Here is a 24721-nt window from a genome sequence, read left to right on the forward strand (position 1 = left end):
ACAATCATGATGGAAGGTGAATGAGGAGCAAAGTCATATCTTACATGGTGGCAGGCAAGACAGAATGAGAGCCAGAGAAAGGGGAAATCCCTTATAAAATCACCAGATCTCATGAGACTTACTCACCACTGCAAGAAGAGTATGGGGGAAATCACCCCATTGATTCAATTATCTCCCACTGGGTCCCTCTCAGGAGTCTTGGGAATTATGGGAGCTACAATTCAAAATGAGGTTTGGGTGGAGACACAGCCAAGCCATATCATAACTGCAACAAGCCAAAGTGTTATAGCACTAACATTGCAGACAACAGTTTTAGAAGACTGCCTCTACAGGAAACTTCTGCAGAGGTCCTGTGCCTTTTAAAGGGCATGATTTTGCTAATTGTTATTCTCAAGGAGGGAGCATTCTCTACAGTTGTGTCAGAGCCCCACCTTCAGCTCGGCTATGTGGAGGCATGACCAGGTTTCCTATCATCTGATTTTGTCTCCCCATCCATACGGAAAGGCTCGAGGTAAGCCACTGACCCAAAGCAGCCCAACCCAGAGCTTGACTGAGTGACAGAGAACTGACTCTGGGACGAGGATGGTACAGACAGAATGTGGATTGCTCCTCTAGGAGAGCTGAAATTAGGAAACCGAGAGAAGTGAGAGAGAGACGCAGAAAAAAAAGATGCATCAAGAGATACCCTGATGTAGAATTGGGCATCAGATGGCTGAGGCAGGCCAAAGTGAAGGGCAAAACTAAATACAGAGAAAACGGACACACTGAGTCAGCATGAAAACCTGTTTCAAAAGAGGAAAATGCAAAAAGAGAAGGATAGATGGTTCCAGTAAAGGATAAACGATCAGCTTACTCCTGAGAGCTGCCTCATTCCTGATGTAAAGTCTTATAGTCAATTGACTTGAGCAAACTGACCTCTGCAGCCCAGTTGGACAGAAGGCACGGCCCCACCCTTCGCAGCTGGGTCTAAGGCTCCACCACCACAAGAAGCAGCTCACTTCCTCCTCCTCCTCTCTTCCAAGAGGGAAATGGAACAGAAGCACCCTGGGCCTTTGACATCCACCTTGCTCACCAACCCAAGTAAGATCCACAGCCTCTTTCCCAGCAGCAGTAATTTCCAGCATGTATATTCAGCAAATGCCATTTTGTTATCCTCCTCTGACTCCATGAGCTTTTTGTTTCCCCCCTTCACTCCCTTATGAAAATCCCTGGACTCCAATTCCCCTGGGACTCCTTATGAGTCTCTGCCCAATGCTTTCCAAATGACAGGTTTGGGAACAAGATCTGAGATCTTCCAAATCATTATCTCTACCACAGAGAATTTATTTTCTCAGCAACCCAATCTTGAAAACAAATACACCCTGCTGGGGTTCTCATCAAATGGGGGAGGAGAAATGTACAAGATTGGGGGACCGGAAAAACAGAACACTGAGCATTGGATGTTTCCAGTCACAGAAAGGTAACAGAAGCATAAAAACGTTTTCTCTTCTTCCAAAGTAACATTAAATCTTTGATTTATGTTTAATGATAATTTTTTATTGGTTCAGTAAAATAATTTACTACTAACTTAATGACTGCACATACTTTCCTTTTTGGCCTTTTGACACTGAGCCATCTGAATACTCTCTTTCCAAAATAATTTTTGTGATTGCTTGAACACCTGTTTCTATATACATTTCTCTTTCTCAAATAGAATTCTCAAATATTCAGGTTTTGTAGAGAAATAAGCAGAGGATCTCAGAGGTCATGAAAGTGTTCCCAGAAAAAGAATGGCATGTCCTATTCACCTCCATCCACCTGGACACCTCCTTTGGAGGGCTACATTTTTTTCTGTTCAGAGTCAACCTAACCATTTCCCAACATTCAAGCTGGTTACTTGGTTTTGCTCTTTCTAAAATCCCACTTTTTGGAGTTGACCCTACCTTCAGACCTTCAAAGAATTTAGGTTGGTTTGAGTTCTTTAGCAAAAACAGTCACTCTCATCCCACATCCCAAGGTTTTCAAAGTGGGTCATGAGTCTGTGTGGTCCATGGACCACTGGAATGTGGATGGAGCTTCATGTTCTCTGAGAAGCAACAAGGAAAACTGGACAATTACTCAAGTAAATTCTTGAGAATGACTCGGAGTTCCAACTTGATCAGAATGTGCTGGACTATGGCCAAGCCCACCCCCACCTTTCCTTCCCTCCAGATTCAGCTGAACTGTTTGAGACTGCTGCAGAGTTCTCAGTTGACATTGGAGTTGAGTTTGCTAGTGCAATTGGACCAGATCTCAGTTCACCCACCATCTGGCAATATAGGCTTTTATTATCATTTTCCCCTGAGGTCTCCTCCCAATATCAACAGAAAATTTGACAGCAACCATAATAATGTCACTTCTCGGAACCACACGAAGGTGATACATGTTCCAAAAATATACAGCTGACCTTCCAGATCAGAGGAGCCCTTTGCCTCCAAGTGAAGAATGACATCTTGATTCAGACTATTGTCAAGTCTCTTGCCAAAACCACTAATCCCCCACATGTCTTGCTGTATGATTTTCCCCCTAAGTAGGGCTGAGACTCTATCGGAATTCTCTGGACCTTTCAGACCTCCCAGAATTGCCTTGGGGGTGAACTCCAACAATAACACTCAACAATTCCACTGGGCAAGGCCCACTCCCAACTACAATGTGAGGCTAGCATCTGCCTTCGATGACTTCTCACCTCTGCTGCCACTTCCCCTCCATGGAAACCATCTGCCTCCCTCCATTGCTATCTGTGCACTCATGGTTAGTGAATAAAAGTACAGCTTTGAAGTTAAGATTTGTGTTCAGATCTTGATGACTCCAATCATATAAGTAATTAATTAATAATGCAACTAAAAATTACACTTTGCCATGTAATCCTTAGCAAGTTTACAGCCCCTGTGAGCACTTGATTTCTCAGTGTGTAAAATTAATACCTAACAGACTTAAATGAGTAGGACTTGGTGCCTACTACAATGCCTGGCATGTAGGAGCAGCTCAATAAATGTTTCTTTCCTTCCTTTCTAATCTGCCATGCAGGGAAAAAAAAAAAAAAAAAAGAGCTCACAATATATTGGGAAAAAGCCATAAACATAAAAACCTGGCTGGGCATGGTAGCTCACACCTGCAATCCCAGAACTTTGGGATGCCAAGGCGGATGGATTGCTTGAGGTCAGGAGTTTGAGACCAGCCTGGGCAACATGGTGAAACCACATCTCTACAAAAAATACAAAAAAAAAAAAAAAAATAGCCAGCTGGGTTGCACATGCCTGTAGTCTCAGCTGCGTGAGAGGCTGAGGTGGGAGAATCACTTGAGCCCAGGAGGCAGAGGTTGCTGTGAGTGGAGATCGCACCCCTGCAGCCAACCTAGGTGACAGAGTGAAACCCTGTCTAAAAAAATAAAAATAAATAAATAATTGAAAACCAGGGAACACCAGGCAGACCCCAGGAAGCAGGCAAGACTTGATTTAGGAAGGAAGGAAGATCTGGAGAAATGAAAAAGGAAAAAGGAACAAACTATGACAGTACCTTATAAAGTACCTTTTAAACGTCAGGAAAGAAAAATCACAAGGGATAAATTTTTCAGTTAGTTAGAAGGAGATATACAGAAGGACAATTCTAGGTAGAATCACAGTTAGCATACATTCATTCTGAGAATAAAAGACTGGAAAAAGATATACCACACAGTCAGCATAGGAAACCTATAATGGATATATTAACAGCACATAAAATAGACTTCAGGATAGGCAGTGACCCTTGATAATGATTTAAAATTAATATTGCAGGAAGCTATAAATAGTAATATATGTGCTTAACAACAGAACTTCAAATTAGATGAAGGAAAAACTGCAAAATTGAAGTAAAAAATAGACAAATCCTAAAATATAGTTGGGAACTAATAATCTTCTCTTGGTTATTGATAGAACAAAGAACAGTATCAGTTAAGACATAGAAGATCTGAATAACACTATCAACCATCTTTACTTAATTTACTACATACTAGCTCACTATACCAAGCGATCATAGTATATATTCTTTTCAAGTGGACATGGCATGTCCACCAAGATAGATTATATCCTGGATTGTAAAACAAGTTTCAACACATTGCAAAAGACTGAAATTTTACAGAGAATTACACTAGAATTCAATGGTAAACTATCTAGGAAAGTCCCAAATATTTGGAAATTAAACAGCACACTTCCAAATAACCCATGAGTCAAGGAAGAAATCAGAAAATATTTTGAGATGTATGATAATAGAAACACAATATATCAAAATTTACAGGATGCAACTAACCCAGTGCAGAAAAGGATCTTCTAGGTATAAAAGTTTCTATTAGAAAAGAAAAAAATCAAAAATCAATTACCTAAGCTTCTTTCTTAGAAAACTAGGAAAAGAACAAAATAAACCTGAAGCAAAATGAAAGAAATAATAAATATTAAAGAGGAAATTAACAAAGGAGAAGGCATCCAAACAGTAGAGAAAAATCAATGAAACCCAACATTGGTAGTTTGGTTCTGTATACAATTGATAAGCCTGAAAACTTGGGAATGTTAAAAATAATAATATGACGGTATCAAATGACAAAGGGGATTAAAAAGATAATTGGAGAATCTTCTTATAATTATATGCCAATAAATTTAACAATGTAGAGGAAATAAATAATTTTGGGAAAGACATCAATTATCAAAACTGACACAAGAAACAATAGAAAATTTAAATAGCCTATAGCAATTAAATTTATAATTAATGAATTTTGTAAGTAAAAACCTTCCCCAAAGAAAACTTCAGGGGATAATTGTTTTTACTAGTGAATTCTATCAAACATTTAATGAAGAAATAATACCAGTTTTTTAATATACTCTTTCTGAATATAGAAAAAAAGAGAATGCTGGCCAACTTATTTTAGGAGGCTAGCATTATTTAGATACCAAAACTGACAAAGATATTATAGGAAAACTACAGATCAATATATCTTGTGAATATAAACACGACTCTCCTTAACATAATACTAACAAATAAAATCCACATATATGTAAATGCAAATGACCAAGAATAGACTAAGCAATTTTTATAAAAAGCAACAAAGTTGAAGGACTTACACTAGTCTTGCTAAAAAACTACAGTTGTAAGAATGATGATAAACAAATAGATATGTAGATAAATGGAATAAAAAGACTCACACATGATGATCAGTTGATTTTTTACAAAGGTGCCATGGCAATTTAGTGGGGGAAAATGTCTTTTCAACAACTGGTGTTACAACAACTGGATATTCACATGGAAAAAATAATTTAATGAATCCTTATTTCCTACCATACCCAGAAATTAACTTGAAAGAGATCATTGAGGTAAAAGTAACAATACTACCAAAGAAGAAAACATAGGAGAAAATTCTGCAACTTTGGCATAGGTATAGAGTTCTCAGGTAACAAGAAAAGCACAAATCACAAAAGAAAAAAATTATAAATTATATTCCATCAAAATAAAAACTTTTGCTTCTTAAAAAATCACAAGAAAATGAAAACACAATTCTCAGAATGGGAGAAAATACTCACAATGCTTGTATTTAATATTGATCTTGTATCCACAATATACAAATAACTCTTACAATTCAACAATAAGAAGATAAAAAGGCAAATTTTAAGTGGAAAAAAGATTTGAATAGGCACTTCACAAAAGAAGCTATATGAATGTTCGATAAGTACATTAAAAGATGTTCAACATCATTAGTTATTGGAGAAATACAAACCACTCTGGGATACCTCTGTATAAACATTAGGATGGCTAAAATTTAAAAATTAACAGCAAAATAAATATATGGAGCAACTGGAACTCCTATGCATTGTATTGTACCTTGCACTGAGAAGGTAGAATATAACCACTTTGGAAAACCATTTCTTTTATAATTAAATGTACATCTACCATATGACCCAGACCTTTCATTCCTAAATATTTACTTGAGATAAGTGAAAATGCATACCTACACAAAGGCTTGTAGAAAAATATTCATAGTAGCTTGATTTGTAGTAGCCCTATACTAGAAACAATACAAATGCCCAAAAATAGGTAAATGGATTTTTTTTCCAAGTGTAATCTCCATACAATGGGATACTACTCAGCAATAGAAAAGAACAAACTCCTAATCCACACAACATGGATGAATCTGAATATTGCTATATAGAGTCAGAGAAGCCAGATACAAGACAGTACACATGGTGTAATTCCATCAACACAAAATTCTAGAAAATGCCACCTAAAATGAAGTCTACAGTGACAGAAAGCAGATCAGTACTGGTCTGAGGATGAGGTGTGTAAAGAGGGATGGATAGCAAAGAGGCAGAAAGAAACTTCTGGGAGTGACAGAAAAATACTACAGCTTGATGGGCGGTGGTGGTTTCACAGGGTGAATGCATCAGCAAAACTTCCTCAATTCCATGCTTTAAGTGGATGCGATTTATTGAACATAGATTATACCTCAAGAAATGTACTTTTTAAATTCCCTAATGATATGGTTTGACTTTGTGTCCCCACCTAAATCTCATCTTGAATTGTAATCTCATAATCCCCATGTGTCATGGGAGGGACCCAGCGGGAGGTAATTGAATCATGGGGGTGGTTTCCCCCATGCTGTTCTCATGATACTGAATGAGTTCTCATGAGATCTGATGGTTTTAAAAGGGGCTTCCCTCTTCGCTCGGCACTCATTCTCTCCTGCTGCCCTGTGAAGAGGTGCCTTCCACCATAATTGTAAGTTTCCTGAGGCCTCCCCAGCCATGCAGAATTGTGAGTCAATTAAGCCTCTTTTCTTTATAAATTACCCAGTCTCAGGTAATTCTTCATAGCAATGTGAGAACAGACTAATACTCTTAACAAATAATCTCTGTACCTGCCCTCAAAAGTTTTGTAATGCAGAACAATAAATCACCACACACTATTTCTGTGCTATATAATAAAGTTCTGGACAAAGGTGTTCACAGGAACCACGCTCTTTAATCCTTGACCTAGGTCTTAAAGCACAGGTAGGTGGTATAAAACACAGACCTTGGTCTAAAACACAGACCAAGGAGGAGGTCCCTTCGAGCAGAGGGAATAGTAAGTACAAGGGTGTGAGGTAAGGAAGTGTGTACAGTGAACCAGAGAAATCATAAAAAGCTTGGGATGACACAAGAGATAAAACAAAAAAGTTGACCTGAGACCACACTATTCTATTCCAAGAAATGTGAAATCAGTTGCGAAGGCAAAGAGGAACTTTTGGAAGCTTTTAAACAAACAAGTGGCACAATGTGTGTGATGGGTATTACTGACATTTGCCACCTGTTTCCCTCTCTTTCCAGACATGTGGTAGACTTCATTTCTCTGCTCCTTACAGAATAAAGCATGATCACGTGATCCATTTGGTCAATGAAATGTGAGTAGAAGTAGCCTGTGTCACATCCAGGAGGAAGCTTGTAGGGTAGTTTTAGTTTAGCACATTCTCTTCCCCTTCTGAGGTGATTAAAGAAGATGATGTTGAGAGGGAATTTCCAGGAGGTCCCTGAGTGGCTGCAATAAGCAGAGCACCCCCACCCCACTCCCACTTCCCCACGTCCTGCGATGAATATGTAGTATAAATGATGAGAAAACTTCCATAATGATAAGCCTCTGGATTAGGGGAATTGTTTGTAACTGTCCCTAAAGTCACCTGTTTTTGCTAGCATAATGTGCAATTTTAATTGGTAACTCTGATAATTACACAGATGAGTTCCAGAGTAGAAAGACTGCAGGACAGAAAACTAGCTAGATGGCTACCATAATCCACAGATGACAGTGCAAGGCAGGAGCCATGAACTTAGAGAAGTAGAGAAGGAGTTCAGAGATGCAATGGCAAGAACTGACATGAGTTGGTAATCACTCCGATTTTAAAAGCACCGAAGAGCCTAATTGTTTCAGAGGTGTTGAAAAGAGAAAGTTCTTGAAAGAAAAAGGATGGCTAAGAGGGGAGATGAAGTAAAACAAGATTAACGAAGCAGCTGTGGGCAGCATAAGAGGTGTATCTTGTATCTCATCAAAAGCAGAGGCACGTCCCTCTACAATGAAGGCTAGAGGTAAATCATGAACTTAGGAAGAAAACAGGCTAAGTGTGAATGCTGGGTGAATTTGACAAGCCATTCAACTTCATTTGTGCATTCATTAATTCATTCAGCAAACAGTAACAGCCTCACTCATTCATCAACATCAGTAAAGAATACAAAAATGGCCCCTGTCCTAATGGGGCTTACATTGAAATGAAGTGAAGCAGACACAACTATTTAAACATTGCACAGAAAACGGACATGATACTGTGATTACAAATTACACAGGACTTGTCAAAGACAATAACCACTCATTTTGTTTAAAACCCCTACATGGCATCAAAGTAAAAAATAGAGACCTCTATGTCCTTTGAATGTACAAAAAGAACCATCCTCCTTTCCTCTTATTGTTTTACATTTAAAGAACCAACTGAAAAATCAACTCTCCTGACCCAGAGACAACTGTTTAACAATCAAGACTTCCAGTTAATTAACACCACCTGGTAAGCCAGTCAAACATTGTTCTAAAGGTAGCAGGTGGGGAATGAGTGGCTAATATGGCTTTTAGAGAAGCAGCTTCTCAGTATTTCAAGTACCAGGTGCATATGAATTGCCAGCAGATCTTGGTGAATGTGGGATCTGATTCAGTGGATCCAGAGTGAGACCTGAGACTCTACATTTCCAACAAGCTCCCAGGGATGCCAAGGCAAGGTTCTAGAGGCCTTGGAAGTGTATTAACCTCAAGGGAGTTCATGGGCTATGCTTGCCTCCAGCTGTTTTAGTACTGAGCTCAGAAGAGCATCTCTACCACATGCCACCATTCTCATCAGGGCCACCTATTTTCCTTTGTACAAAAAAAAAAAAAAAAAAAAAAAATCAAATTTCACTATGTGACTATTGTGTGAAGATCCTGCACAAAGGGTTTTTGCTAGCTTATTAGACTCCAACAACTCCTTGAGGTAGGTACGGTGAGTATGTCTATTTTATAGAAGGGAAGACTCCAGCCCAGAGAGGTTAGATCACACTAGTAAGTATGGAAAAGACTCAGAACTCCAGAGTCTACTCCAGAGGTCAAGCTCTCCAGCATTGCCTCTTTCTTGCTGTATTTACGTCACAAGTTTCTTTCCGGCTCTGTATCTGCATCAGAAATGACTTGCAGTTGACTGCTACCTCCTGTTCCAAAGTTGATAAAACCAAGTCTAGTCCTCCAACAAAATGACCTGGTTTCAGGAAAAGGCAATTAAAATTCAAATTGAGGAATCTTCTGGAATTTGGCAAAGAGAAGAAGCATTTAACATTAGCATTGAGACATTTTTGTTTGTACTTTTTAAAAATTGTCAGTTTGTGAAAGATAATCATGTGACTCTCAGAACTCTTGGACATTGTCAGTTCATCAACAGAACACCTGCTGTTTCATTCCACAAGAGTGGCAGAAGTTTCCAGAATAACCTTCCCTACCAATGGAAAGAAGCTACTGCATGCCACACTGCAACATTTGCGATATGGTCATACATTCCGCAGTGTTCCCAAGTTGTAATGAAGAGTTTAATATATGTGCTTTTTATTATTCTATTAAGAATATATCCTAATTCAACATGTATGTGAAAACAGGAACTCTCAAACTTGATTGTGCATGGCAATGTACAGGAAATTTTAAAACAGCTAGAGAGTCTGCTAAAATTGGCTTGGAATGGTCTGGGTATCAACATTTTTTGATCCTCCCAAAGATTCTAATGCTCAACCATAGTTGAGAATCACTGGCATAAAAGACAGAAAGAAGACAGTAAGATTCACGCTATAGTCAAAATAAAAGGAACGGGAGGAGTGTCTTCATTCACTATTAAGGTTTTGCCTACTTGCATGGCTACAAAGGTCTAAGACACCAATAGACCCCAAGTTTAACTGCAAGAAAGTGGTTCCCTACAATCAGTGACCAACTGCATAGATCATACTTGCTGTCTGAAACCAACTGCAGCAAATATCAGCAACACTGTTCCAAAGCAAAGATTCTTAACCTGAGGATGGAATTCAGGTGATCTGTATAGGAAACTTACATAGGAAAATAAGTTGCATCTTTATTTTTAGTAACATGTCACAGAAGTTCAACATGTCCTCCCTTATGATCATAGGCAACAGACCACAGTGGTATTGGCAGTTCTTGATAGTTTGCACCCACTGGTATTTTCATGTCACATTTCAGTTTGGGCTATTATCTCAAAATGCCATTTGCGGTCATCACTACTTTGATATTACAGTTGCTTAATTGGCCTGCTGTTAAATCTAGCTATTTAATGCAATAATGATGATGCACCTATGTTAGTTACTATATCACAACTTGAGGGCTTCCATAATTGCATTCCAATAAAACTGATTCTGATTTAATTGTATTTTATGCATTTCACAGCATTCTTCAGAGAAGGAGTCTAATTGCTTTACCAGAGCCAGTGTGGTCCCTAGCACAGGAAACGGCGAGAGACTGCTGGAGGACGGTGCCCTGGCACATTTGCATCCCAGGCCACCCCCAGGAAGAGCGCACCCTGACCAGAGCTGGGTCTTGTTTTGCCCTGCATTTCCGCAGATAAGATTTGGCCTGAAAAGCAGTTCAACTCAGCGGAGAATAAGATGGGCTTTCTCTTTCTCCTCAGCTGCCTCTTTCTCTTGGCATTTTGGAGTGCCCCGACTGCCAGGCCGGTAACTCGAGCCTCCAAATTAATAAAAACACACAGCACCCAGTTTAAAGCCCAGGCAGACAAGCCCAGGAGCCAGACGAGCTCTCTCCTCTGGTGACCCCCCCGGCCACAACTCCCCAGCCGGGCCCGCCACCACCCCTTGAATGCCACACTCCCTCCACTGCCCCTCCCAGGCAGGTGCAGGGGCCCCGGGACAGCGGTTGCCCCAACTATGGGAGCCTTACCTGTGGGGACGCCCGCAGCGCCGGGAGCTGCCGCCTTGCCCGCCCACGGGACGCGCACCTCCAGCCCCAATCCACCCGCGCCCCGCTGCCTCTTCGCGGCACTCTCGCAGCCAAGCCCGGCGGCTGCAAGTTGGAGGCGGGCTGGAGGCGGGGAACGCGGACCGCCGCGGGCGCGGGGAGCAAGCAGGGCCTCCTGAGTGCAGACGCCCGGCGCGCCTCCCGCTTAATCTGGGCAGGGCCGCTGGCCACTCCCTCCACCCTGCGCAGCCACCGCCCCACCGCACACCCCCAAACTCCCCACCTAGGACCCGCACCCCACTTCCCCGCCTGGGCCCCCGGACCTTGGGAGCATCACCTCCTTAACCCCTTACCCTGGATCCGCGCCCACCTGCCCTGCAGGCGCCCAGCCCTTTCTCGCCTCCTGGGCACGATGCCCGGGTGGAAGGGACACTGCCTGGTAAGTTGGGAGGGAGGGGGGTACGAGGGCGGGACCTGAGCCACGTCTTCCCTCCCTAGGAGCCACAACCAAAAAGCCTGGGTGGGGAGGGACGAACCGTGCGACCGAGCCCTACAAAACCCGCCCCGGCCGAGTGGCGAGGCGAGCTTTCCAGCCGGGCTCCCCGAGCCGCGCTGCGCAGGAGACGCGGTGGCCTGAGAGCCTGCGAGTCCCCGGACTCGCCCGGGCTCTGAGCGCGCGCCCACCATGAGCCCCCGGACGGCGCCCAGATCGCAGGTGCTCCTGCTGCAGCTCCTGCTGGTGCTCCTGGCGGCGGCGCCCACGGCCAGCAAGGTGAGTGGGGGCTGCGCGACCCCCACCCCGCACTTCCATCCCCCCTCCCCGCGTCCGGGGGACACGCTGGCCCCACCCGCAGCGGCGCGGTAGTGTAGCAGCTGCCCGACTAGTGGCGGGGCTGCGGGCTTCACGCAGGTCCCGGGACAGGCAGCGTGCGGAAGGGAGCAAGCGAGCGGGGATGCCCCGGAACAGGTGGAATGCGTGGAGCTGGGGGAAGAGGCGAGGAGGGGGTTTGTCCAGTGCCTAGGAGTCAGAGACGGCGGGGACAGGCCTCCAGAGGTCAGTAAATTAAAAAATAGACGCATAGGTAATCGCCAGGGATGATACGTGAGAACACCGGATGTGGAGATGCACGGTGTCAGGCTGGTGAATCAAATCAAGCAGCTTGGCCGAGCGCACAGAGGGCTGGCAGGAGACACCTGCAGGGAGTTCCAGCCGCCTCTTCCTAGCCGGGACCTCGCACTAAATCCTGACCTCTCTGGGGCTCAATTTCTTCCTTGCAAAACTTGCCCTCCAGTTTTCCTTTGCTATTGTTGGGAAAAGCAAACGCTATCACTGAAAAATTAAGAGCACCTTAGAAATCGAACTCAGGTTAGAATCAATTAAGCAATCTGTTACTTTGATTTTTGACTTGGAATTTGAGTGAAACCGGATTTATTTAAATCCGGCCCATATTCCTTATTCTTTGCCATTAAAGAGAAATTGATTGTCCTCGAAACGATTGTGCCTTCTAGAGCAGATCGTTGATTTTACCTTGTGAAAGTAAACTTTACTTGATTAGAAAGGAAGAAAAACTAATTATTCACTGACAATGTGATTAGTTACATAAAAAAACTAAGAGTATCTACAAACTGTTAGAAATAGTAAGAAAATTCAATAAGATTGCTTGATCCAACATCAAAAATTTAAAAAATCAGTAGCATTTCTGTGCACCATCCATGTGTGCACTTGATTTTACCTTGTGAAAGTAAACTTTAACTTTTCATGTGCTTTGTGTTATTTTTACACTTTAAAAAGTTGATTTGGGTGATAACGTGGCATAGGAAATTTCATTTCCAAGGATGAGCAGATGTTTTTACAAATGTTATTGAGATTATGATTGGAAATTAACGGTCACAGAAATATTTATATATGTTACATGCAAAGAATTTTAGAACCTATAGTCACCTATAATCCAAGTTTTTCCTATTTAAATTAAATGAAGACATTGCAGACAGTACAGGTGAAACTAAAGCCCTCTCCGACACCCCCATGCCCCTCCCCATTTCCCTGTCTTCCAAGAGGTATCGACTTTCACCACTTTCATGTTGTTTTCCAAACACTTTCCATGCATTTACACACACATATATGAACCCACAAACTATGTATGTTTTGTTGGCTTTTTAACATAAATGATACCGTGCTGTATTCCTTTGCAACCTGTAGAACAGTCCATGTCAGTATTTAAGATCTTCCTGTTTTTCTTTTTGCTTTGTTGCATAGTTCTTCACAATATGCCAAAGTTAATTGAACCATTTCCCTACCATTTTACATTTAGGTTATTCACTATTTCACATTCTAAAGGACATTTGTGATCCATGTCATCTCTCTATGTAGCTGGTTCTAACAAAAATGCACTTTGCATAGATTAGGAATTCCCAGTCCAGGTATTTAAATGCTGCTGGGCACGACAGATAAAACTCATGCAAGTCAGTGGGGATTATCTACCAGCTTGAACCAGGACAAATAAATCCAAAAAAGCAAAATCCTAAAGGAAATGTATGTTGTGGGGAAGCCTGGAGAAGAGATCCAGAGCAGGGTTTGCACGTGTTTCTGAATTTAGAAGAAGAGGAATGAGATCAGGAAGGGGTGGAAGAATTGTACTTGTGTAAGGATCAGTCTGAAAAAGTAATGCTTGGGGACCATGCAAACTCTAATTATACCATTTTTCAATTCTGTTGTTATATTCCTTTATTATTTTTACATGTAAACTTTACTGCTTTGAGTTCGGCCACATCTTGGTGACTTCTTGCTGAAATTAATCCATTTGTATTGTTTTTCTCATCACTTGAAGTAAGTCTTTCATTAAAAAGTTTTCAGGATTATCATTTCCAGTGTACCTGCTGGGTTAGAGAGAATATGCCAGTAAAATAATGAAATGTGCCTTCATCTTGTAGAAAGAGGAATCACAGCATCCACCGATAATCGGGCAATGCCCACCAACATGGCTCCCTTCACAGAGAATCTCTGCTGTTGGGCAAGGCTGTTGACCACTCTGAGCCTCAGTTTTCTCATCTGTAAAATGAGAGAGTTGAAACCCCAATGGGGCCAGCAGGTGAAGTAAGGAGCAAAGCAATGGGGTAAGAGACAATCTTCAGAGCCTAGTTAGCATGCTAGAAGTCAAGCCCAATTGTGCCAGAATCACTTCAAGAGGGAAGTTGGGAATCCAGTGTTTATTAGAAACTTCCCGAATTCTAAATATTAGCAATAAGCCAAAACTTCACAAAAACATAGCATGGGCCAAACAATGTATAAGTGAGAGTTAAATGTAACTTTGGAGCCATTATATTTTATTATTTTTGTTCTACTCTAGTTAAGGATGTGTTTCACTCTAAATTTCTTCAGTTTTACTTTAGCGTTTCTCAAAACAGGGAAATAGCAGTGGTGTTGACTCTACATGCTAAGTTTGTGTAGACGGGGTGGAACTGTCCACCCACACAATTTGTACTGATGTGCCCAGAATGAAATACCTCTGCTGCTTTGCACAGGCATCCAGTTCCAGGCTGGCTGCCCAGCGCATCCCCAGGTTTTATAACTGTCAGGACCCAGCTCACCCACTTGAGACAGGGCGTCACCTTGTTGTCTCAGGCAACAGACCTGGGAGTGGAGGTATAGAAAGCCCCATCTTTGATTTCTGGATAAGGTGATGTTCACACATTAAGACATCATGGTTTATCCTTCTTCTTGCCTTAGCATTCCAGAAAGGGCAGCAATATGAGAAGCAAGTATCAAAAGTTGAAAAACACCTGCATTTGGGGAGAATGCTTTCTCGCCAGACTTCATTTTCAAATTTAAGCACTTTCAGTTAAATTAGAAAACAAAAAGTAATGGAACAGACACCAATTTATCTATCCCTGAGATTAAGCAATCATTAATATACTTTGACTTGTTTGTTCTCAGATTTCTACCTTTAAGAAAAAAAAATCTGAATACAGAAAGTCATACACACATGATTTACTCCCTCTTTTATCCCAAAAAGTTTATGTATGTAATTTACCTGCACAGTTTTGCATTGTGTGTGTGTGTGTGTGTGTGTTCTCTGTAAAAAATAAATATTACTGTTTTGTGGTGTTTCAGATGTAATAAATAGTTTCACATTATACATATCTATTGGAGCTTATTTTTTATCACTCCATATTATGTTTTTGAATTTTATCCATGTTGGTACATATAGATACAATGTATTTGTAGTATCTAGTATCCAGCTATATAAAGTATGGTTTATTTTTCCATATTCCTAAACATAGTAAGCTTGTCTTTATATTTTCATTTTATAAAGTTGCAAGGCATATTTTGATATATGCACCATTGTGACAACTAGAATTTGAATTCCTAAGTTCATAGAGAAAACAAATTTAAATATATTAGGAATTGACAAATTCATCTGCAAAAGGGTTGTGCCAACAATGTACCAGAGTGCCTGTTTCCCTCTATCTTCAGCAAAGCTTGTTTCCCTGTATGTTCAGCAAAGCTTGGTGTGCTTAGATGTTAATGGTGTGAAATGAGATCTTGTTTTGACTAGTGAGTTTGTAAAGTTTTTCGTATTTTACTTGGCCATTTATATTTCCCTCAGTGTGAACTGCATAGTACAACTTTCTGCCTGTTTATCTATTGTGAACTTCGCCTTTTTGTTGCTAATTAGTTAGAAGTTATTTATATATTTGGATACAAAATTTTTGTCATTAAAGTGTATAGCAAATATTTTATTCCAATCTTTGGTTTATCTTTGAGTTAGTGCTTTCATGTATAATACTGTTTTCACTATAATCTCAAACTGAGTTTCTTTTTGGCATTTTGTCTTTTGTACCTTGTCAAAATTTTTTTTTCTTTTCCTGGGATTATAGGAATGTTCTCCTACATTTAAAAAAGTTTCATAGTTTAACTCTTTTCCAGTTAGATCTCTTAATCCTGGAATTATTTTCTGCTCATGAGATCTACTTTTATCTTTTTCCATGTAGATGACAAATTGTCCCAGCATTTTAAATCAAATAGTATATTCTTTCCTTCAAAGTTTTGCAGTGTTATAGCTGCAAACATGTATGCCATTTATATGTGGGTCCATCTGTAAACTCTCTATTCCATTGGTCTAATTTTTTTTGGCCCTTCACCAATACCACACTGTTTTTGATCACTATGTTTACATTAAATCTATATCTGGTAGGACAAGTAGAAGATAGAACCGCTATCCCTGTTATTATTATTCTTTAAATTTATGACAGATAGTCTTTCCTCTTTGTTCTTCTGGCTGAGTTTTAGCATCTGCACCTCAAAGATCCATCAAAGACTCCTGTGGGATGTTAATTGGTATTGCACTGAACATATAGGTAGGTTAACTGCTTGTTGCTGAAGTATAAACACATGGGTGGTGCACAGAAATGCTACTGATTTTTTTAATTTTTGATGTTGGATCAAGCAATCTTATTGAATTTTCTTATTATTTCTAACAGTTTGTAGATACTCTTAGTTTTTTTATGTAACTAATCACACTGTCAGTGAATAATTAGTTTTTCTTCCTTTCTAACCTTTCTGCCTTTTTTCCCTTGTATTACTGTGCTGACCAGCTGTATTAGTCTGTTTTCATGCTGCTGATAATAACATACCCGAGACTCGGTAATTTATGAAGAAAAAGAGATTTAATGGACTCACAGTTCCACGTGGCTGGGGAGGTCTCATAATCATGCCAAAAGAGCAAGGGACATCTTACATGGTGGCAGGCAAGAGGGAAAGAGAGCCAAGTGAAAGGGGAAACCCCTTATAAAAACATCAGATCTCATGGGCCTTATTCACTACCACAAGAAACCGCCCCCATGATTCAACTATCTCCCACCAAGTCCCTCCCACAACACATGGGAATTATGGGAGCTACAATTCAAGATGAGATTTGGGTGGGGACACAGCCAAGCCATATCACCAGCACTTCAGGGCAATGCTAAATAAAAGCAGTAATAGTATATATTTTTGTCTCATTACTGAAGTTAAAGGAAATATTTTTAATATTTTATTAAGAAATTTTCTATAGAGTTTTAATAATTCTCATCAGTTTAGGGAGTTTCACTCCCTAATATTACTGCCATCGTTCTACTTAATGACTGGATGTTAATGTTATCGTTTATTTCATCTGTATCTATTTTAAGAAAAATCATATACTCTTTAGTCAGTCAAGGTAGCAAATTAATTTATTTTAAAAATAGTTAACCATCCTTGTATTGCTGTGGGATAAAATCTAGTCAAAATGACTCTTCTCAAAACATATACTATTATTAAATATGGAACAAATACGGAACAGTGAATTAACAAATGTAGCATTTAATGGCTTATTAGCTGAATACCCACATAAAGACCATTCGGGTCAAGGAACAGCACACTGCTAGCACCCAGAAGTCACCCTTGCATCTGTCTCAGCCACAGTCCCCTTTCTTTTCCCTGAAACTAGAATCTGACTTCTAATAATCATTTCCTTGCTTTTTAAAATGCCTTTATCATCTAAGTACTTATTCCAAGTGCTATATTTTGGTTCTGCCTGTTCTGAACTTTATATATGTAGATTCACACACTTTGAGATAGCGAACGTAAATTCGTATGCCATGCTCAGGGTATAAATGAAGCTAACACAGGAGTGGGCGCCTGTGAGAGTCCACGTAAGACATGTACACTATGGCCATATGTTTACTGACACCTCTAAACAGGAAAGTTGAGATCTTAAATAACTGATGTGTGTGACGGAGCAAAATCCGCATGTGCGTAGTTTTCTGAATGAAGCTGTTGGCATCTGTCTTAGTCAGCTTGGGCTGCCATCACAAAATACCATAGACTGAGTGGCTTAAACAGGCACTTATTTCTCACAGTTCTGGAGGCTGAAAGTCCAAGATCAGGGTCCCAAATTGTTACTGGTGGTGAATCCGTGTGGGTCTCCAGAAACTTCAATTCTTGCCTCCTCAGAAGAAAGAATTCAACTGAGGGGCAAAAGGAGAAACCAGGGCAAGTTTCTTTCTTTCTTTCTTTTTTTTTTTTTTTTTTTTGGTAGTTATGAGGGTTATTTTATTTCTAAAGCCGTATGTAGTCAAGTGTCATCATATGACAAACGGTAAGGGCAGCAGTCGTAAGGCATGGCCTAGGCACTTGGGAGCCCGCCACAAATCAGGGCAAGTTTTAGAGCAGGTGTGAAAGTTTATTAGAAAGCTTTAAAGCAGGAATGAAAGGAAGCAAAGTACACTTGGAAGAGGGCCAAGCGGGCAACTTGAAAGGCAAGTGCCTCGTTTCACCTTTAACTTAGGGTTTTATACATTGGCATACTTCTGGGGTCTAGCCAGGGTCCCTTCACTCATGATTCTTCCCTTGGGATGGGCTGTCTGCATGCGCAGTGACCTGCCAGTGCTTCAGAGGGGAGCATGCACAGTGTGTTCACTGGCGTTGTATGCGTGTTCACTGGCGTTGTATGCCTGTTCACTTGAGGCGTTCTTCCTTTACCGGTGCAATGTGCCTGGAAGGTCGTATGCCAGTTAAACTCCGCCATTTTGCCTCTTAATGTGCATGCTTGAGCCCACTTTCCCAATTCCTGAGATCTTATCGGGAAGATGCTGCTCACCACCTTCAGGTGTTTTCATTTCTTGGGAGACTGCCTTTCCCTGGCACTGGCTGCAACCAATTATTATTTTACAAAGCCTGTTCAACAACCGCCTGATCATCATATGATAGTTGCCTGATATTCCTGATGAGGCAGGGGCCCTCTCCTGCCCTGCTCATGCCTGACTAGCTACCTACGGTAACAAAATGTCTGGGTGCTGGTAAGGGCCCTTTTTCTGGCTTGCGGACTGCTGACTTCTCCTTATATCCTCACATGGTGGTTGGGGTGGGTGGGTAGGGAGAAAGAGAGCGAGCTACTGCTCTGGTTTGTTTCTTTCTTTTCTTTTTTTCTTTCTTTCTTTCTTTCTTTCTTTTCTTTCTTTTCTTTCTTTTCTTTCTTTCTTTTCTTTCTTTCTTTCCTTTCTTTCTTTCTTTCTTCTTCTTCCTTCTTTCTTCTTCCTCTTCTTTGATGGAGTCTTGCTTTGTTGCCAGGCTAAAGTGCAGTGGCACTATCTTGGCTCACTGCAACCTCTGCCTCCTGGGTTCAAGCAATTCTCCTGCCTCAGCCTTTCCGGTAGCTGGGACTTCAGGCACAGGCCACCACACCCAGCTAAGTTTTGTATTTTTAGTAGAGATGGGGTTTCACCATGTTGGCCAGGCTGGTCTTAAACTCCTGACCTCAAGTAATCCACCCGCCTCTGCCTCCCAAAGAGCTGGGATTACAGGCGTGAGGCACGGCACCTGGCCTGGTTTCTTCTGATAAGGGCACAAATCCCATCATGACGACCTCATCCTCGTGACTTCATCTAAACCTGATTACCTTCAGAGGCCTCACTTCCAAAGACCATTACCCTAGGCTTCAGCTTCAACCTAGGAATTTAGAGGGACAGAAACTTTCAGTCCGTAACATTCTGCCCATTGTCTCAAGATTTATTATAAACATAAAGAAGCTCTTAAAGCTCTTTAACTGAAAAAAAAATGAGTTCAAGCAAAGCTACTAAATGAAGTAAAGGAAGCTCAGTGGGTAAACTTAACCTGTGACAATCACAGTTTAAAATGTTAGTTTTAATATCATTTCTATAATAAAAATTCTCAGTGTTAGACATCAGTGGGAATTAGGAACTATTAATAAAAACCTTTCAATACAACAGAAAACTCTTTGCTCTTCTTAGCAAAAAAGATTAGACAGAAGCTTCACTTTATGGTGACGATTTAAGTACAAATCTAGTAAGAAAGCACCTTACTCCAGGTTCCACCTTGATCTCCCAAAATGTAGTCCCTGGCTCTGGTTTTCTCAAAGTAGCCATGTCAGCCTTTCCATTCTTCCAGGTGTTCCTCATGTAAATGCTAATTAGGGCCTCCGGTTTCAGGTCCGTTTCCTAACCGAGACTAAATTAAATTATATTAGTGCAACAGTTTTCCACACACCTACAAAACTTCAGGTAAATATCTGTGTCCATGCTATACAATAGATATATAATGTGAGCCATGACTACAAGCTTCATATGTCATTTTACATTTAATATTTTCTAGTAGCCACATTAAAAAATAGAGATGGGTGGAACTAATTTTAATATGTTTTATTTATACCAATACATCTGTCATATTATCATTTTAATATGTAATCTCTATTGTAAACATTAATGAGATATTTTACAAACTTTTTTTTTCCTATTAAGTCTTCAAGGTCTGGTGTGTACTTTGTACTTACTTACAGAACATCTCAATTCAAATGAGCCACATTTTCAAGCATCTATAGCCATATGTAGCCACTGTCCTGGACAGCATGGGTCTATGTAAGTGGTATCCAGAGGAGAGGAGGTGATACTGTCATTCTGTGGAGAGAATAGACTTTATCTGGTTATTTCCCATAAGAAATAAATACTTGTCAAAATGAAACACTTTAATTGAAGGCAAAAAATCAGGCTGAGTTGTGCCTAAATATCTGTGCATCTTTTTCTCCAGACAATTAAGATAGTTGGCCTTGGCTGCAGTGTTTAAAGCTACACAAATTAGCATTGTAATTTGATGAGCATTGTAATTTTGTAAGCTATGTACAGGAAAAATTGAAAACACATCACAAAACAGAAAACAATTGGAAAAAGGAATGGGGCAAGGGAAATATATTGAAAACCAACACACCACACCTTGCCTTTCATTTTAAACTAGAATTCAAATTATCTTTAGCATCCAGACAGGGTAAGAGGTTTAGTATTACATTGGCCAAGTAAATTCCAAAAAGGTCTCTGTTTTTCTTATCTGAAAATGATGACAACGTATTTATAGCAGACAAAAGTGCTCCATATAGCGCCTGATACAGAATGCATATGCAGCGTTTTTAGTCTAGCGATTATTATTATTATTCTGAGATGGAGTCTTGCTCTGTCACCCAGGTTGGAGTGCAGTGGCACAATCTCGGCTCACTGCAACCTCCACCTCCCAGGTTCAAGCAATCCTCCTGCCTCAGCCTCCCGAGTAGCTGGGATTACAGGCACCTGCCACTACACCTGGCTAATTTTTGTGTTTTTAGAAGAGAAGGGGGTCTCATCATGTTGGCCAGGCTGGTCTTGAACTCCTGACCCAAAGTGATCTGCCTGCCTTGGCCTCCCAAAGTGTTGGGATTACAGGTGTGAGCCCCTGCACCTGGCCTAGCGACTATTATGTTCTTATCATTACTATTCAATGCCAGACCCTAGGATAGAAGACATAGGCGCTGGGCTAGGTGCTGGGACTCATTGGTAAACAAAACAGTCTGAATCCCCAGCCATGATGGAGTTAGAAGGCAGCAGCCCAGTGAACAGACAAATGTGTAACATCAGATTGTGGTGCTGCAGGAGAGGATGGGATGTGGTGATGGAGAAGGAGACTTTTTAACATTAGGTAGAGGTGGTCAGGGAAGCAGACTGAGGCTGGACATGGTGACAACCTTGTGAAGCACTGAGGGATGTGGTCCAGGACAGGGCCTCCCAGAGGTGGAGAGAGGCCAGACACTTCCAATTTTACCACTCCTGTGTTGTCAAAGAATAGAACCTGGCCAGGCACAGTGGCTCACCCCTGTAATCCCAGTACTTTAGGAGGCCAAGGTGGGTGGATCACCTGAGGTCAGGAGTTCGAAACTAGCTGGGCCAAAATGGTGACACCCCATCTCTACTAAAAATACAAAATTAGCTGGGCGTGGTGGTGGGAGCCTGTAACCCCAGCTACTCAGGAGACTGAGGCAGGAGAATCGCTTGAACCTGGGAGGCGGAAGTTGCAGTGAACCAAGATTGCGCCACTGCACTCCAGCCTGGGCGACAGAGTGAGACTCTGTCTCAAAAAATAAAATAAAATATAAAATAAAATAAACCAAGACCAACAGAGCTTTTGAAATAAAGAAATAACATGAAATTTTAAAAGCTGAGTGTATTTACTGACCACAAAGGGAACTCCTGGCCCTGAAGGAATATGCTGAGTATTTTGCTACAGGTGAGGTGGGGGATGGGACACAGGGAGTTAGGGTACAACAAAGGAGGTGGGTCTGTCGTGGTTATGCTAATTGAGGATTGAGCATTGCTGGATGAATAGGGTGCAGTAAGTCCACAGGCCTCTACATGGCTGGCTGTGGTATAATTGTAATGTTTACCTTTAACAAATCAACATTTTAGCAAAGGAGATATAATGCAGTGTTTTTATGCTATTCCCCAGATATTTGCATTAGTAATGAAATCACAGTGTGGTTTGGGAATGAGCCCACATATAAAATGGTGTGATGGAAACATGCTTCTTTCATTCCTGTTGACATATCTCTGCCCATCTCTCCTCAATCTCACTGGGATGGGTATGAATTTGCCAAATGTGGCTGTGCAGCCCAGAGGAAGAATGCCAAGCTAGGCCCAAGAGCCCTTATTCTACCCGACACAGGACCAGGCCAGAGGGGACCTTAGCCCAGAGCAAGAATGCCAAGCTGGGCCCAAGAGCCCTTATCCCAGCTGACACAGGACCAGGCCAGAGAGGACTTCAGCACAGAGAAAGATGAAACCCAGTTCAGGACCTAGGAGTAGTGAGGAGCTCCTCAGAAGAAGAGGAGCAGAAGAGAACCAGTCTACATCAACATGGCAATTACTCAGTCTGTCCCGGTTAATTGATTTGGTACCATTAATTTGATCATCATTTATGTACATATAAAAGGTTAAAAATCCACCCCACTTCTAGTGCTTAGTACACACAATATCAGACTCTCAAAAATGTTTCTTGAATTTTTCTAGGGTATAAAAATAAATACTGCCACATACCATGGTTGGTATTGTATATGTGTGATAGGAGTGTGTACACATAAATTTGCACACACATGTATATTTAAAGAATATTTTATCTTCTCAGCATTTTGGTATTAATTATCGCAGTGAGATCATGACTTTAAAACTTGTAACCTTCAGAGCTATTTGAAACACAGCCATATAAAAATCTTTTATTTTTCTAGTAGTAGTTTTAGGGTAAGTTAAGAGTTTTCCATTTTCAATCTTTAAGATCCGTGTTTGTTAATTAGATTGTCTCTCCAAACTGGTTTCTTAGAGAAGTGATCGCCGTGTTTAAAAATGAGTTCAAGTGTATTTAGAAACTTTGAGAGATTTGTCGTTACGTAGACAAAACAGTCAGGTCCTTGGATTTTTTTTTTTTCCCACCGGGATATTTTTGTTGTTACTTGAACTTCTCAAGGAAAAAAGTTCCACAAGTGGGAAGTTGAAAAATCTGCAATCTTCTTTCTCTGTATCAAATGACGAAGTTTGTCTGGAGAGACCCAAGGCAACAAGGCCAGATATTTATTTTCTTTGTTGAACCAGGATGATGGGATAATTTTATGCTGTTTGTTTATGCTGATATTGGGAAAGCTAAAGAATTTGCATGCTGGCTTTTTAAAAACAGTTAAATGTGTTGTACAAAATTTGGAAAATGTCTGCAAGTATGAAAAGAAACATAAAAATTAAAACTATTTATAATCATATTACCCAAAGAGGATTACTGCTAACATGCTGATTTATTTCCTTCCAGATACTTTTTTTACCCGCTCTGCTTTTTCCTCGTAACAACAGACTGGTGAAAATTTTATTTTATTTTATTTTTTGAGACAGAGTCTTGCTCTGTCGCCCAGGCTGGAGTGCAGTGGCACAATCTCAGCTCACTGCAAGCTCCACCTCCCGGGTTCACGCCATTCTCCTGCCTCAGCCTCCTGAGTAGCTGGGACTACAGGCGCCCGCCACCTCGCCCGGCTAGTTTTTTTTGTATTTTTAGTAGAGACAGGATTTCACCATGTTAGCCAGGATGGTCTCGATCTCCTGAACTCGTGATCTGCCCGCCTTGGCCTCCCGAAGTGCTGGGATGACAGGCTTGAGCCACCGCGCCCGGCCTATTTTTCTAAATACAATTTTTAAATGTCTATAGAGAACTTTATTGTAGATTGGTACCATAAGTTATTTAAGTAATGCCCTCTTATTGAACATTTTGGTCATTTCCAATTATGTATTTAGAAATACAGTAGTCCTCCCTTATCTGCTATTTTGCTATTTGAGGTTTTAGTTACCTGTGGTCAATGGGTTCCAAAATATTCAGTAGAAAATTTCAGAAATAAACGATTCACAAGTTTTAAATTGTGCGCCGTTCTGAGTAGCATGATGAAATCTCGCACCATCCTGCCGTGTCCCACCGGGAGGTGAATCATCCCTTTTTCCAGCAGATCCACACTGTCTATGCTCCCGGCCCGCAAGTCACTGAGTACCCTCTGGGTTATCACGGTGACTATCACAGTATCACAATGCTTGTGTTCAAATGGCTCGTATTTTACTCAACGATGGTGCCAAACACAAGACTTGTAATGTTGATCACTGGGATATGCCAAAGAAAAGCCGTAAAGTGCATCCTTTACTTGAGAAAGTGGAAGTTCTTAATAAGGAAAGGAAAAAAATTGTATGCTGAGGTTGCTGAGATATACAGTAAGAACAAATCTTCTATTCATAAAATTGTGAAGAAGGGAAAAAACATCAGGCTGGGCATGCTGACTCACACCCGGAATCTCAGCACTTCGGGAGGCCGGGGCAAAAAGTTCACTCTGTTACCCAGGCCCAGGAGTTCAAGATCAGCCTGGGTAATATAATAAGA

The 24721-nt window shown here is 40.9% G+C and overlaps 2 protein-coding genes across 6 annotated transcripts in view; one reads left to right on the plus strand and one right to left on the minus strand.

Moving 5' to 3' along the window:
* The window catches only part of COL4A4 (collagen type IV alpha 4 chain), a 160015-nt gene extending 148865 nt beyond the window's left edge, over positions 1-11150 (minus strand). Inside the window, exon 1 of the mRNA XM_031651712.1 lies at positions 10975-11150. The gene's annotated coding sequence lies outside the window, so the exon portion shown is untranslated. The remainder of the gene's footprint in view (positions 1-10974) is intronic.
* Positions 11151-11279: 129 nt separating this feature from the next.
* Positions 11280-24721, plus strand: part of COL4A3 (collagen type IV alpha 3 chain) — a 147392-nt gene continuing 133950 nt past the window's right edge. For 2 of the 5 annotated variants that reach the window (XM_003908024.5, XM_031651898.1), the window contains exon 1: positions 11510-11764. In XM_003908024.5, coding sequence (XP_003908073.3) covers positions 11678-11764 — 87 coding nt within the window. In that variant the 5' untranslated portion in view covers positions 11510-11677. Of the gene's footprint in view, positions 11432-11506; positions 11765-24721 lie in introns of those variants that run through there. The other 3 variants (XM_031651897.1, XR_004176728.1, XR_004176727.1) reach the window with 3 other exon arrangements.

Source organism: Papio anubis, chromosome 10 (genome assembly GCF_008728515.1).
Source record: "Papio anubis isolate 15944 chromosome 10, Panubis1.0, whole genome shotgun sequence".
Lineage (NCBI taxonomy): Eukaryota > Metazoa > Chordata > Mammalia > Primates > Cercopithecidae > Papio > Papio anubis.